Raw genomic sequence first — 15,459 nt, 5'->3', positions numbered from 1 at the left:
TTGTGATTTGCCTATTCAAGTGAAACTTGTCTCTCCAAAATTACCAAGGGTCTCTTAATTGATGATTCTAATCAATTTTCCAAAACTCAACACTTCCTTACAAATACTGTAAGCTCCAGTTAAACTAGACTGCTTTCCCATACAAATACTACACTTTCTTACCTGCAAACCTTTACTCACAGCAGTTCTCTATGCCTGAAATAGACTCCCTGGGGCCATTTATGTCACTTGTACTGGAATGATAGGTTTGAATGAGTTGATTTTATGGCCTTGTTTAACTTCAAATGCTTCTTTCTCTTGGAAATGTCTTCCCATCCTCCCAGTTGCTGGAGATTTCTTGTCCCATCCTCCACCCTATGACTTCAAATAATCTTTTGTTTGCATGTCCCTTATGCATTTATTCTGTATTACTTTATACTTTTCTTAGCAATGTCTAGTATCTCCCATTTTATGTCCTCCTCTGATTGTGGCATAGAAATAGTTCTGTATCCTAGAAGGCTGTGTGCCTGCTGAGTGAGGGCCCGCCTAATGGACTAGACTAACTAAGTTCAAAAAGCTTCAAAGGTTAGCTGCTAGGTTAATTTATTTAATTTAATTTTACAGTTTGGGTCAGTGAAATTCATTAAACCACCTACCAAGACATAGGAAGATTGGGATCTATGTTAATGGAAGGAATATTCATTTTAATAAAATAATAGATTAACTCAAGTCATACTTCCTTGCTGAACTATACACTCATAGATATGAACTTACTGACTGATCTCTGTCTCTGTTTCATGACTTATTCAGGGGAAAAGAATTTGATATTGGCCCATATTTGACATTTCAAGTGATCTCAAACTCTTCCTGAAGGATTAACAGATGCTGGATTAGGAGAAGGAACTGTGTGTGTGTGTGTGTGTGTGTGTGTGTGTGTGTGTGTGTGCTTGTGTAGACTGGGTGCCTTATTTCCTGTCATGGTTTTTAACATGTATTATATTCAGTTCTTTATCCTATATTGTCCCCAAAACTTTCCAATTTACTTTCTCTGAAACTCTTTTCAATTAGAAACATCTTCCCTTTTCTGTCTTTTTAACTCTGGGTCTGAAAATCTCCATTTCTAGACCCTTGTGCTATTCATACTTGGAATACCTTAGCCTAGAGTCTTTTCTTTTTTATGAAAATAAAGGATCTTTCATTATTACAGGCAATCATGTCCTGTAAGATGCCTTTCTTCCCCAGAGCAGTCAATTCCATCCAGCTGCTCCTCTCTGTGAAGAAAGGAGACAGAAAGATTGATTCTCCTCCAATCAAAGATAAGAGAGGATGAGGCTTGTAAAGGGGAAGGCCCCCCAAGGCCACACAGAGGGCAGGTCTCTTGGCACCTCAGCTAAGGCTTCAATTCAACTACCTCTTGGATTCTTCCAATTCTTTTTTCCCCCCTCCCTTCTCCAATAGCATTGGTGGCTTGTAATATTATGCTCTTCCTGCTGCAAAGGGTCGCCCTGTATAATAAACATGGAGGCCCCATCCACAATGACACCATAATCCATTTACTGCAAAGGGATATAATAAAGTCCATTTATTACAGCAATTAACAGAGCAGCATTTACAGGCATGTTTTTCAGCATGAATGAGAAAAGTGCTTACTCCAGGTGCATAGGTTCAGGAAAGGGACAACTTGAGCCAGAAGGAAACCAATTATTTGCCAAGTAAATGGGTCCCTGCTACCTCAGGAAAATGAATAATCAGAGACAGTTTGATAGAGGAAGATTTCAGTGCAAGAGACAGATCCAGTTTATTACTTTACTGGCTCAGGAACTGTCTCTGAGGTTGTGGCTTCACAGAAATGCCGGATTTGAGAGGGTTTGCATAAGAGCATCCTCACCCCAGCTCCATGTGCTGGGTTCAAGGGCTACTGACTAATATTGGAATAAATAATGAGGGGAAATAGTAGCACCATTGTCTCCCTAAGGTTTCCCTGCCATCTTGGAAGAAAGAGTAAGGGAAAGTAGAGAAAGATGGGGTCTAGGAAGAGATGAAGAGAGTGAGAGGGTGAATGGGAAGACGAAGAATACCTTTAGTACTGAGGAGGAAAGGGAAATGGAAGCATGGTTATTCTTGTGAAGGAGAGGAACCCATGATTCCATTTCCTAGCCCGAAGGGTGACTTCAAGCTTCATCTTGGGTTTTAGAATCCAACGTCTTCTTTGTTACCTGTTTTTAATTCTGGAGGACTAACAAATATATGTTCCCAGTAACAACCTACTTGACTACTAATCCAAATTAATTTCTCTATGTCCTTTCAGGACATGGACAATGTATTCCCTAGGGATGGCAACAAACTCCCTCAGAATTTGCTTGTTTAAGCATCAGGGAAAAGATTCCTCAGATTCACTACCCCAAATGATAACTCTCCTAGAGTGACAGCTGTTTTTCTCTGGGGTAACTGCCTAGAGAGAGGAGAAAACGTTTGATCACTTAGGAACTAGATTTCTAAGACAGACACAAAACCAAAGGTGTGGGGGCTGACAGTCCTCAGAACTGTGTCCCTCTGGAGTAGGATGCCCAGCTGAGAGGTCACCTAGCAGGCCTCCTGTCCCTCCATTTGTCTCCTCCACTTCAGGTCTCTGAAAGGAGGGACAACACAGAAGGATGAGGGCAGAGGCCAGTCTGGCCTCTCTGGAGCAGAGAGAGTCAGTGCTCCTAGCATCATGAGTAACTGGCTAAAAATAACTACGTTGCCATGGTGACGGAGGCTGGGAGAGTCCTGAGGATCTCGCCTGAGTCCAGCCATCTCTCTCTGACAACTGTTTTCTTCTGCCTCTTCCTCCCCCCTGCACTTTGAATCTTAGATGGAATATAAAAAGTGGTTGCCATAGAGGGGACTGCCTCAAAAGGGGGCAGGGAGTGGCCAGGTGCCCCACTAGGAAGACTGGGGAAAATTCACAGGATTTTTGCAAAATACAAAAGCTTCCTGAGGAAATAGTATATAGGAACAGTAAGATTATCCTTACTCAGAAAGAGACCATTAGGTCTAAATAGGCTTCACAGACCCTAGTCAGGATAAAGACTCTGAACTCATGCCTCCACCATTTGCCACCCAGTGCCTTGCTGATACCATCAGTCAGGGCTGCAACTCTGTACTTCACAGAATAATCTGTCTCTATTCCTCATGTTTCAGACCTATAGCTCCTAAAATTAAGAGCATGAAAAAGCAATTTAGAGAAGAGGACTCAGGTATAGGTAGCACATAAGAAGTCCAAGATAGAATTTTCTTCAAAAGATCAAAGCTCTAGTCCTGAATCTTTAACAAGCAGTGGGTTATTACATTTTCTTTTCCTTTTTTAACCCTCTTTCTTTTCCCAAAGTTGGCAAGGATGGGGGTGTAGAATGGGGAATCAGAGGATTTCAGTAGGCAAGGAGATGTGACTAACCCTTGCTCCATGGCTCAAGAAACTGAGCATTTCTTGAATCAGTCACATCAAGTTAATTATCTTACATGTAATTGATATATATTTTGCTATAAAAAGTTACTTCTCCTATGAATATTAAGACTTCATGAACTAGTAAAATAGCTCAAAGAATGCACTTAACCCACTCGAAGAGAAGGTCTTAGTAGCCATTTGCAAGATTATAAATTGGGGTGTATTCCATTGTTATGGGGGGAAAGACTGGATTTAGATTTGAAACACTTGCTGCAAGTCCTTGGTCTGCTACTTAACTTGGATTTCAGTTTCTTTATCTGTAAAATTAGAGGACTTCAAAGGTCCAATTTATCCTCTATGTGGCAAGTTACTCATTGTCCTTACCTATATATAAGGTATATGGTTCAAATCCCCCAAATCTAAATTTCTATGAACTGGGTTCCTGTAAACTTCCCACAAAATTATCTGGGTCATTTTGGTTATACTCTCTACATGTAAAATGAGGAATTTAGACTAGATGGTTTCCAACGTCCCATCTTGTACTAAATCCAATGATAGGCTATGGATTATTTCATACTCTTACTTTTAGACTCTTAATTCATACTATTTTAAATAATCTGTTCAAATTCAGTCTCACCACCCTTGCCTGGTAAAGGAGGGAATGAGAATCATTCCCCCCATTCTATAGATGGGGAAAACTGAGGCAGAGAAATGACTTTCCCAGACTCCACAGGAGAGTCACGAATAGTATCGCCTTGGAAACTGCGGTATTTTGATAACAAGTTCATTTTATGTCATTCTAGTCTCTCCTACTTCTATTCTCACAACCCTGCCACATTGTAACCCCATCAGTGGGTTACATGTGCAAAATGCATGTTTAGTCAGTAGAGGGGGCAGATTCTCAGACTTCATATTACCATAAATTTGTGCAATCACTTTGGGTAGGAACTCATTAGCAATTATGTAGTTCACTAGTAGTTTACTCAGATGGGGCAGAGGGAAAGGATTGAATAATTCTTTATTCTTTTAAGCATTTTCAGTAAAGACCCTAAAATATGTCAAAGATTGTTTCTGGGGTGGTGGGAAAGGTGGTAGGCTAGAGAGAGTAAAGTATCTAAGCATGTGAATGTGTGTGTGTGTGAGAGAGAGAGAGAGACAGACAGACAGACAGACAGAGACAGAGTGAGAGACACAGAGATAGAGAGAAAGATAGAGAAGGCAATCTAAACTGGCCATAAGAGCTTTTTAGGGACTCTTCTAAAGCAAGAAAGGAATGATAGGACAGTATAGAGCATGGATCTTTTGGAGGCATTCTAGGGACAGGAGCACCAGTTCTCTGTGTCCTCACCCCCTACCATGTTTTTACAGATGCTAATATAAATTTCTTCCCACAAATCCACCATGCCAAAGTAGCACAGAACGGCACTCATTCTGGTTACAGTACAGGGGATGTGTGGAACTAAGTATAGCTAAATCTTTATCTTCATATTGCAGCTGACTAAATTATTGCATTATGAGTTTATATATGTGTGCATATATACATATATAATATATACATATTCTCTCCCCATGTCCTTTACATTCAGAATTCCTTCCCTGGAAAACTGGAAAGGAAAATACTTTGTAAATACTAGGAAATTCAACCTGAGATAGAAGCTAGGGATCTCCAAAGGTCCCTTTGCCCCTCTGTTCCCTGAGCCAGGACCCTGGACAGCAATCAGATTCTAAGAATTCCAAATACTTAACCTAATCATACATATCATACAGGGAAGAGGAAAAGTGTGCAGGGTCAATTTTATCCCTTTCTTTCATATAGGGAAACCAAGGCACAGGGAGACTAAGAGAATCCCCTCAGCTCCCACAATGAATCAGATAAATGGAACTGAAAGGTTTGATTTCCCTCAGGTTCCCAAGACTCTTACCACATAACCCCTTTGACCCTGGCTTTAGTCATGGGATAAATGTGGAACAAAGTACAAACATTAATATGGAGACCATAATTGGAAGATGACCTTGACTTAGGGTAGTGATTCAATCAGGAAAGGGAATCAATCAAACAGTTTCAGCTCACTTTCTGGGAATAAAAGATAGACAGAGCAGGGAAGCAGGTGGCAAGTTGGCCAGAGACACTATCTCCTGAAAGGTGGAAGTGAAATCTCCGAGAGTGATAACAGAATAAAATTCCCATCATCTTCATGGACCACTTATGCCTTACTCTTCTAATCTTCTCTCCTTCAGTCTCCCAAGGGATCAAGAGCTGTACATTCATCTCCACCATTTTTCAAGTAAAAGAAGGAGAATGGTCCCCCTATTTTCACTGGAGGGAAACCAAAGTCCAGAAAAGCCACTAAAAATTGTTATCTTAGGTGGGCAGAATAACCTAATAGGCTATGTGTGACTCATTCTCATTTCAACTTCAGCAGCAACAGCAAGAGCAAGTCCACACTGGCCTTTTAATCTTCCTTCTTATTACTCTCATCCCAGCTCTGAAAAAGGAACAGAGCTGGTAGATGCTTCTCTTCAGGCTTGGCAGCTAAAGTACTATACTGCTTTCTATAACTGCCAGCTAGCTCTGGTCTCAGAAATACGACTGACCTTAGGGAACCTCTGTTCCCTCTATCCCGGCTTTGGGATTCAAGAGACAATCAGTGTATGTATCTCAAATCTGCCTTGTGGATAAAATAAGTGCCTTTTAACTCTTCTACTGGTATTCTCCTGAAGCCCAAGTAACCACCAAGATGTGAATTGTGTTTTAGAGGTAGAAGGGGGGAGGTTGGACAATCTATTCATGAGAACATTTAAAGTTACTGCACATACGAGACCTATTTTCACTGTGTGTTGACCTACGGAAAGTTTCATTTTCCTACTTGTTGAATGTTCCCATATTCAGAGCTTATTTACCATCTAAAAGCAAGAAGGAACTTTTAAGTTTCTCTTTTGGGTATCCTTTAAATGTTGCTTCTTGCTCTTTTTGGGGGGCAGCAGCCTCAGTTTAAACTATCTGGATCTAAAGGAACGAGTGTATTGCAGGATGAGAGCATGGGTTTGGAGATAGAAGAGGTTTTAGGAGTTGCCCCTCACAAAAGCAGCCTAAGGTCCATGAAGGCAATCCAAGTATTGCTTCCAAATGTTCCTGAAGGGGGAATGCTGAGACCTGATAAAAGAAAATTATGTAGGATTTGCCCCTACTTACTTCTCTTATCTTTCAAGGGTCTAGCACATGATCCCTCTCCACTCCCTGTTGTTCAAGAACTCCGAGAGATTGGCCTACTATCAAGGGATGGGAAATCACAGCAATGCTTTCTTTGACTGAATTACCCTTTATCTTGGTAAGTGGAGGATTTTTTCCCCCATTGGATACCAAAGATCTGAATTTTTTTTTGGAGGTACTGATCTACTTCCTATAGTGAGAAAGAGCATTCTTTCAAAAACAAGATCTTTCTATCTATAACATCTTTTTTCTCATTCCTTCCTTCCTTTCCTTCCTTCTTTCCCTCCCTCCCTCCTTTCATTCCTTTCCTCTTTCTTTCTCTCCCTTCTTCCTTCCTTTTCTCCTCCCTTCCTTTTTTTTCTTTCATTCCCTCTAAGCATCTAGAAAGGTGTCTCAGGCACAGTGACTGAAGTCTATTTGCATACAAAACAATATAAAGAAGGAATTATCTCCTTCTTTGCCTCCTTCATTCTGGGAAAGGAGGAATGATACTAAGCCCCAGGTAAGGGAAGGAAATCAAGAACGGCAAGGTATCTTGAGTCCCTCCTCACTCCCCAGATCTCCCAAAGGCACAGCATTTAGGCATTTTCCTATGGCTTTAAGAAAAATGAAAAAGGTAAACAAATGAGGTTAGGAAGCAAGAGGGGTCCCCAGCCAACCCCTGATAGATAGCCACCTGAGGGGAGAAGGGCTCAGTGGGAAGGCAGGATTGCTTATCCTGCTATCCCTGCCCTGGAAGCACAGAAATTGTAGAAGTGGATGATGACATTGATTGGCTTAGCTGGAAAAAAAAAACTCCTGCCTTCCAGAGAAAAGCCAAATTCTCAACAAAAGATGAGGAGAGAAAAAGAACCCTAAAGGAGTAGAGTCCATCTTGAGAGAAAGGACAGAGCCCTTTCTCTGCCAGAAGTTCTCCAACTGAAGCTCCTTAATTCTTTCATCCCACCTTTGACTACTCTACTTCCAGTGGAGCCTAAAACAGGAGGATCTGGGACAAATAGTTCCAAAAGAAGAATGGGAATACAGACACAGGGCCAATCCCTTTCTACTACCTTCCTATCTGCCCTTAGAAACTCCTCCCTAAAATTCTAAGCCCCAATTTCCATCCAAGTCTTTGGGAAAAATGTTTTCCACCCTGGTCCCACCAGAGCCCATCAAACAACATATTCCCTCTTTCTCCAATCTCCCCAGTCTAGATAAGAGTCAGTTTCATGTTTCTAATCAAAAGAAGTTGGTTGCCCATCTCCCCACCTTCTTGATTTTGCAATAATTGTCCCAGCCCATGACAATATGTTCTTCTCTCAGTCTTAAATGGGTTGACGCCAATGAGCTCTCATTCTCAGGGTAGAATAAGTATTCCATTTGTTGTAAAGTCTTGTCTGTCTCTTGATGGTCTGACAGAAGTTTCCATGCTTCAGTTGGCTTCATCCTATCTTTGTCCTACCTCCCCAAAGCAGGGAGGTTTCTGGGTATGGGCTGGAGGATTGGAGGGTACAGAGGAAAAGCAAGGGGAGAGGAGCCAGTTGGGGTGAAAAAACCCCAACTGGATTTATGTTTTGAATCAGCTTGAATAGGAAAGGACCCCCTAGCTTTGTCTCTGAGCTAAGCATCTACTTCTTCTCAAATCACCTGGGATCATCCCAAACATCTCCATTCTGCCTCCAGAAAAGTCCCAACATCCATTCAAGGGCTAAATGAGATGAGGCACGGGGATGTGAAGCATAGGGGAGGCCACAAATTATATCTTCTACTTCAAAGTCCCAACCCCCAGGTGGGAGCCTAACATCAGGAATCTGAAAAGGTGCCAAATGAAACAAATTCCTCAGGAAGGAATGAGGGAGTAACCTGACCAGGCAAATGGTACAGTCCCTGTTTCCGCTCACACTGCTGTCTCTCGCTGTCTGTGGGTATCCTCTTTCTTCTTCTTCATTTTGCAGAAGCCATGGAGTCCACAGAAGCAGGCAAAGGTGAACTGGGGCATTCCCTACTCCTGGCTGAGGGCCATTCACTGGAGGAGATCTGTAGGGAAGTAGGGGGAAGGAGGAATGGAAGAACAGGAAGACACAATGCAGCCTGGGATTAATGTTCCTAGAAGCCTACTGGTTGGGGCATCCCTACTATTCTCAGATGAGAGCAGTTGGATTTCACCTGATTCTTTCTTGCATCTCAGAACAAACAAAGCAGGGAGTGAGGGGAAGCCTCTGAAACCTGAATCTGTTTGCAGGTACTAGTTGCAAAACTAGAACACCAAGGCCAGCAAATATTAATTTCCAGTTTGAACCTGAATAAATCTGGGATAGCCAAGAGAAAGACCTCTATCTCCTTCTCCTAGCTCACTGATATACACAGTATCTGTGTGTGTTTCTCTGGTTGAGCGATGGAGAAATAAGTTGACAGAAAATTAATTTTGACTTTCAAAGACCTACACAAGCTGGTGGTACTGTTCCTGCTTCCTTTTTTTTTTAAAACAACATGGCTTAATGAATGGTGTTAAGTAGGAAAACCTTAGTTTGAGCCATTCCCTCCAATTTTGTGTAGCCATGTGCCCCCTTCAGTCTTGCTTTCCCTCTCTGTAAAATAAGAATAATAATACTTTTATTTCTATTGTGAAGAAAGTGTTTCACAAACAAGAAAGTGCTATATACATGAAAGTTGTTATTGTTTCTTGGGGTACAAAGACAAAAAAGTTAAATGATATTCAGGGGCCAGAAGTGAGTAGTTGGCTGTGTAAACACTGCTAAGACACTTGGAAGTAAATTTTGGTTTTCATCTTCCTTTTCCACCAATTTCAACAATTGCAGCTAGTAAAAAATACTGTTGGAGCATTTTTTAAAATAAATTCTAGTAAATGCTGCCCTCCTCCAACATCTTGATATAAACCTGGAAGAACATTTGTTCATTCAACAAGTATTTGCTGAACCCCTCCACTCCAGATAAGACCCCATGCTATGAACTAAGCAAAAATGACTAAGACAAAGGTCTCTTTCCTCCAGCAGCAGAAGAGTAATCCCAACTCCCAGCAGAATGGGAAGCAGGGCTCCTTTTAGATTTGCCTCTGTTTGAGCAAGTATCTTTACCTGGCAGGATCCTTAGTACAAAAAGCTGGAGAATTCTTGTGCTCCTCTCAGTATCAGTGATGGATGAGGAGTCATCACAGAGCAGCCTGCTCACTTTAGGAATGTCACTTTCTCCTGGACCTAATAAATGGCTCTGGGAATCAACTTAACAGGACTATTCCCTTAAACCTTGGTCATTTTGTGATTCCACCAGAGTGGTTTTCCACTCTGCCTCTACCTGTACTCTGACACAGGGAGAGCAGAGTTATATCCAGCCAAGTTCTGCCTACAGTGGTCTTCCAAACCCAGGTCTGTGGTGCTCACAGAAAGAAGGTGCTGTTCATGGATACATGCAAAGGGGAAATGCTGGGAGATTTTCCTGAGGTGTCTATCTTACACTTCTTCGAATAAATGAGAGAGAAAAATAGTATTTGACATTTATGCAGCAACTTCAAGTTTGCAAAGTACTCTAGATAATAACAGCTAGCATTTATAAGAGCAGCTTTGAGGTTAGCAAAGAACTTTGCATAAACTTCACAATAATCCTGTGAAGAGGATGCTATTGTAACTCCATTTCACAGATGAGTAAACTGAGGATCAGAAGGTTTAAGTGACTGGCAAGTAACACAGTCGAGTAAGTTTCTAAGGGAGTGGAGCATCAGCTCAGGTCTTCCTCACTCCAATTGTGCCAATTGTCTTCTGAGATCTATTGAGATGTCCTGGGAAAGAGTTCCAGATTTGGAGTCAAAGGATGTGCCATTTTCCTGGATCTGCCATTTGGCATCTATATGACCCCAGCTGAGTCATTTAATCTTATTTGAGAGAGCTGCATTAGATGCTCTCCATCTTTTGATTCCAGGCACTTTTTCTGGCTGTCTCCCATGCCTGGAACATCCTCTCCCTCCTCCATTCTGACCACAGATCTCCCTGACTTCCTTCAAGTCCCAATTAAAAGGCTCCCTTCTACCAAAGCCTTCCAGTGCCTTCCCTTCTGTTAGTTATTTCCCATATATCTGTATATAGGTATATTACTGTTTGCATTTGACTATAAGAACCTTGAGTGCAGGGACAAGCATTTAGCACAGTTCCTGGCATACAGTAGGTGCTTAATAAATGTTGATTATTTGATCAATTGATCAACCTCTAAGGTTCCTTTCAGAGGTAAAGCTAGAATATCATTTGATGCTCACAACTGCCCATGAAATAGTCTTTGTAGATACTATTGCATTTTACAGATGGAGAACCGGCTTCAAAGAGATCAGAGGTAAGATACAGACACATGCATTTTTAACTGCAGGTTCAACACTGCCTACTATACCACCCTGCCTCTCCCAGAAGCCTATAATTAGCCATTATCAACTTCACTTCCCTGTTTTATAACATAGGTTGCAGCCAATCCTCCCAGCTACCACCCCTCAAAGCCCCACTGAGCCTACAATATCCGGAAACTGGTTCAAACTGGATTAACTACAGAGGTGGTCCCAGGGGCTGGGCTTGATGTCAGAGCCCTTGTTAAGTCCAAAAGTTCAAGTCTGCCCTTGTCTATTTTCTTTTTTGGAGGGAAAAAAATCCTCACGTTTCTTTAGGCAGATGAAAAGAGACAGGAACTTTACCGATCAAACGTCACCCACAGTGGAGACCATGGTGCCGGTGGGATGCTTCCCCTCCCACCCCTCTCACAGTTAATTTGCTGTGGGGAAGACAGAGTCACCAGGGTCCTTATAAAAATTTCACCAGCTGTAGTTAATGGTTGTAATTAATAGGTACAATAAATTTCCAATGGCTGACTGGGATGGGCAGGCAATTGAGTCTTAGTGAGTCCAGGAAGGGAAACCAGTTATTTAATAACCCATTTTCTAGTGCTGTTCATACACCCACTCACTTGGAATAAATTTAGATACCAGAGAGCAATCTCCAGGATATATATAGAATGTGGAGACAAAACTACTATATTTCTAGATGTACCTACTGTAGCTATCTAAGGAGCTTTCCCATGACAAACCTAGAGAGAGAGAGAGAGAGAGAGAGAGAGAGAGAGAGAGAGACAGACAGAGAGAGAGAGAGAGAGAGAGAGAGAGAAACAGACAGACAGACACTTATTTAGACACCCGCGCATACTAGGAGTCAGGAGACTGGAAGGTTATTCTTGGCTCTGCTGCTGAGTCACTTTGGGATTGTCATTGAACTTCTTTGAGTTTTGGTTTCTTTAGCTAGAAAATGCCAGAGGACAGACCGACTGTTCAGGTTTTAACATTGGGCATTTTTAGGACTTATCTCCACATGGGATGGGAAAGGGAGTAGGGAAAGTGATTTGACCATGTCCCCTTAAGACTTTTTGATGAGGGTACAGCTATACCCTTGAAATTCTCCAATGTCTCCTGCTTGGGCCAGTCCATCTCTAACAACAAAGTATTATTAAAATTGTAAGGTTTCGTAACAGAAGGAAAACCAGGAACAGAAATCCATTACAATTAGCTATCAAAATAGTGTTGACAGTAATTCCCTCCCTACTCTCCCCAGACTTTCTTTTGACATTTCTGCTTGTTTATGTACTGATCCCTCTCCTGTATCTCCTTCTCTGTCCCTTTTTTTTTTTTTGCTAGTTCAATTTCTTACTTAAAATATGACCTCTTTCTAGATCCTGCCCTATTAACAACGTACTTTCCCTGGGGTCTTGCATGGGGCAAAATATGAAAGTCTCATCCTTTTAAGAATAATCTCACATGACTCAGTTAGAAAGGTTTGGAATGGCACGTTGGAATAAGACATAGCAGTGGAAAGAAGCAATGAGCCAGCAGCTCTGAGCTGGGCTGGAGCTCCTGAAGTTTGGTCCAACATTCTCTGAAATGTCAATGCTCACTTTCTGTGCTATAGGAATTTCAGGTCTGTAGGCTAGATGGGAAAGGAAGCATCTCGTTGGATGATCCACATGATTGGGGGAAAGGAGCCTTTAATGAAAAAGATCTGGTTATTTTGACCTGCTCTCTAGCCTAGGACATTGTGTGAATGTGTGTCAAGGGAGAAACAGGATTCTCTCCCCCATCTCCAGCTGTATCACTTATGAGCCTAAAATAGAGAAAGCTGCTTTCTAACTCCATTATTCCCCCACACCTCTTTTTTCCTTTTATACTGCCTACTTCTCTAGACATGTCCTTTCCTCACTATATCAAAGGAGGCTGGAAATGAGAAACAAAGCTTTATTCACCAGATAGTACTCTCAATAAGCCTCCTTTAAAATTTAACCCCTAGTGAGGCACAAAATCCATGCCAACTGTCCTGGTACAGACCACTGGACCACCTCATTGATCATCTCTCCAGTTGATCCTCAAGTTCCTGGTTGAGGGGAGAATCTAAAAGACCTGTTTTGTCCCTCCAACTGACCCTCATACATAATATCAAGTAATAGAATCCCTGAGGATTTAATGATTCATAATGGGAGAGTTGGTTTAGAAAGACTTAGTTTCTTTTTTTTTTTTAAATTTTTTATTTAATAATTACATTAAATTGACACTCGTTTCTGTTCCGATTTTTTTTCCCCTCCCTCCCTCCACCCCCTCCCCTAGATGGCAAGCAGTCCAGAAAGACTTAGTTTCAAATATTACTTCAGATATGTATTAGTTTTGTGGTCCTTGGGTAAATTATTTAATTTCTTTGAGTCTCCGTTTCTTAATCTATAAAACTGAGATTAAAATAGCACAGGATTAAGGAGAATCAAATAAGATGTATATAAAGTGATCTCAAACCTTACAGTATTATGTAAATTCAAATTTACAACCTCTTTTCCAGTTTCCACTGGCAGAAATCATTCTAAGTTGAGAGAAATTCACCTTTATGGTGATTTTTTTTTCTTTTGTCACTTTATTGTGGAAAAGTAACAGAAGCAGGAGTTAGGCACTAGGCTCAAACCTAAAGAAGCTTGGATTCTCTTTAAAGATTAACTCTTCTTGCTGAAAACACTCTAATTTCTCAGGAATTTGGGGGTTTTTCCTGGTTCTATGTGAAAGGTTCCCTCTCTTTCTCTTTCCCTCCTCTCTGCCTCTCTCTGTCTCTCCTCCCTCTCTCCTCTCCCTTTCTTTCTCCCTCCTTTCTCTCTCTCTCTCTCTTCTCTCTCTCTTTTCTCTCTCTCTTTTTCTCTCTCTCTCTTTTTCTCTCTCTCTCTCTTTTCTCTCTCTCTCTCTCTCTCTTCTCTCTCTCTCTCTCTCTTACTTTCTCTCTGTGTCTCTCTCTGTCTCACTGTCTCATTGTCTCCATCTCTCTCAATCTCTCCTCACATTTTCAGGGTTTTAAAAAAATTATTTGAATTTATACGGCAGAAAGTCTGAACATTTAAAATTGACAAATAATAAAAAAACAATCTCCGTTCATCCAGTAATTTCAATCTATTCCTAACAACATATCGCTAACGAATAAATAGCCCCAAAGCCCAGAGTAGGGGAGACTGAGGAAATGCAGTGGGTTGGGTGTATGTGACTAATATGGAGGTATCTGGATAATTTCTCCAATAGAGAATATGACCCTGGGCAGTGGAGAATAAGCTCTCCTCAGCAATGACTTGTACCCAGCTTTCCTTCCCAGATTTTTCTTTTAAGGTTTTCACCAGAGCAGCCTTTGATGTGGGGGTCTAAATTACTTTTCTGCCAAATATACTATTATATTAAGTCCAGCCTAAGAGATGGAATGGGAAGATGGAAAAAGCACTATTTCAAACAGCCAGGAGAAATCACCACTTATTCCCTCTCTCCCTTAGCCCCTTGCAATTTAATTCAATATAATCCAGCAGATATTAGATTGCTTGCTCTGTGCACCGCACTGTGCTGGGCTAGGTGCTCCCTTCTCTTGCCCACCCCAGTCACCTCTCCCTTCCAGGACAGATATTGTCTCCATTCCTCCCCCTCCCTCTGCCTCCTTCTGTCTCTGGCATGAGTGGGGGGATGGTATGCCACCCCCATTGTGCAGATGGGAAAACCTACAGAAAACAGGCTGAACAGGCTCCAGGCTAAGCCAAAAAGAAAGCAGATCCTCAGACTCCCAGGCACTAAAATCCAGGATCTCTCTGATATTAGATATACCCCTTTTCAAAGCCTTGAGTGTGTCTGTGTTAAGGGGTGGGGGGATGGGGATGTTGAGAAGCCAGTAATGGGACATGCATTAAATTAGCAGAGAAGTAAGAGACACTTCTTTCTCAAGACAGAAACACAGTAGCTCCCTGTAAAGACAGCACCCTCCCCACCTTCTCAGGAGTCAAAGAGGAAAGGGATACACCTAAGTGAAGGGAGGGAGCCCTATGGTCATGCACTCATGCACAGTGCTAACTCTATCCCCCTCCCCAGCTCTAGAGAGGCAACATCCCCAAGATCCCCCTCGGTACCGCACCTCGGTAATTAAAATATGAATTCACCTTCCCTCCCTGAGCCATTCATCACTGCGGCAGGGAAGCAGCTGCAGCTTAGGAGACCGGATTTGGGGGATTAGCCGGGCGGTGGAGCAGACACACCAGAAGAAAGAATTAAAAAGGAAGGGGGGAAAATTGGGTTTTGTCTTGCCACCTCCTCCCTCTCCCTTCATCTCCTGCTGCCACCGCTCCCCATACACCTCCCCCACCTTGTTCCCCCAAAGCCTATTCAGAGTAGGTTTCTGGGAGCTGTAGTCTGCAAGGCAGTGTTGATAAACTGTTAGGCCAGGGGTGGGTGGTGGCACTGACTACAGATCCCAAGGCTTCTTCTCCTAGTTGGCAGGGGCTGGGGCAGGAGCTGGGCACCAGGCTCAAGTCTAGGGAAGCCGGGGCT

General features: G+C 42.1%; 1 protein-coding gene across 2 annotated transcripts; it reads right to left on the bottom strand.

The window, feature by feature from the left end:
* Window positions 1-1,546: 1,546 nt before the first annotated feature.
* On the bottom strand, window positions 1,547-15,238 carry BLACAT1 (BLACAT1 overlapping LEMD1 locus). 2 transcript variants are annotated; one of them, XM_051998532.1, is made up of 2 exons: window positions 15,047-15,238; window positions 1,547-8,636 (listed from the first exon to the last, which is right to left on the bottom strand). In XM_051998532.1, the coding sequence occupies exon 2, from the start codon at window positions 8,596-8,598 to the stop codon at window positions 8,497-8,499; it is 102 nt and encodes a 33-aa protein (XP_051854492.1). In that variant the 5' UTR covers window positions 8,599-8,636; window positions 15,047-15,238; the 3' UTR covers window positions 1,547-8,496. The 2 variants fall into 2 exon arrangements, with proteins under 2 accessions (XP_051854492.1, XP_051854493.1); XM_051998533.1 differs by having other exon boundaries at window positions 15,072-15,238.
* Window positions 15,239-15,459: the final 221 nt, after the last annotated feature.

This window comes from Antechinus flavipes, chromosome 4, assembly GCF_016432865.1.
Source record: "Antechinus flavipes isolate AdamAnt ecotype Samford, QLD, Australia chromosome 4, AdamAnt_v2, whole genome shotgun sequence".
Classification (NCBI taxonomy): domain Eukaryota; kingdom Metazoa; phylum Chordata; class Mammalia; order Dasyuromorphia; family Dasyuridae; genus Antechinus; species Antechinus flavipes.
The sequence above is the reverse complement of the archived record's forward strand: the minus strand, read 5'-3'. Positions and strand labels throughout refer to the sequence as shown.

What these genes read in the sequence shown, in the direction of transcription:
- BLACAT1 (XM_051998532.1), bottom strand. Translation starts at nt 8,598, where the DNA reads ATGCCCCAGTTCACCTTTGCCTGCTTCTGTGGACTCCATGGCTTCTGC.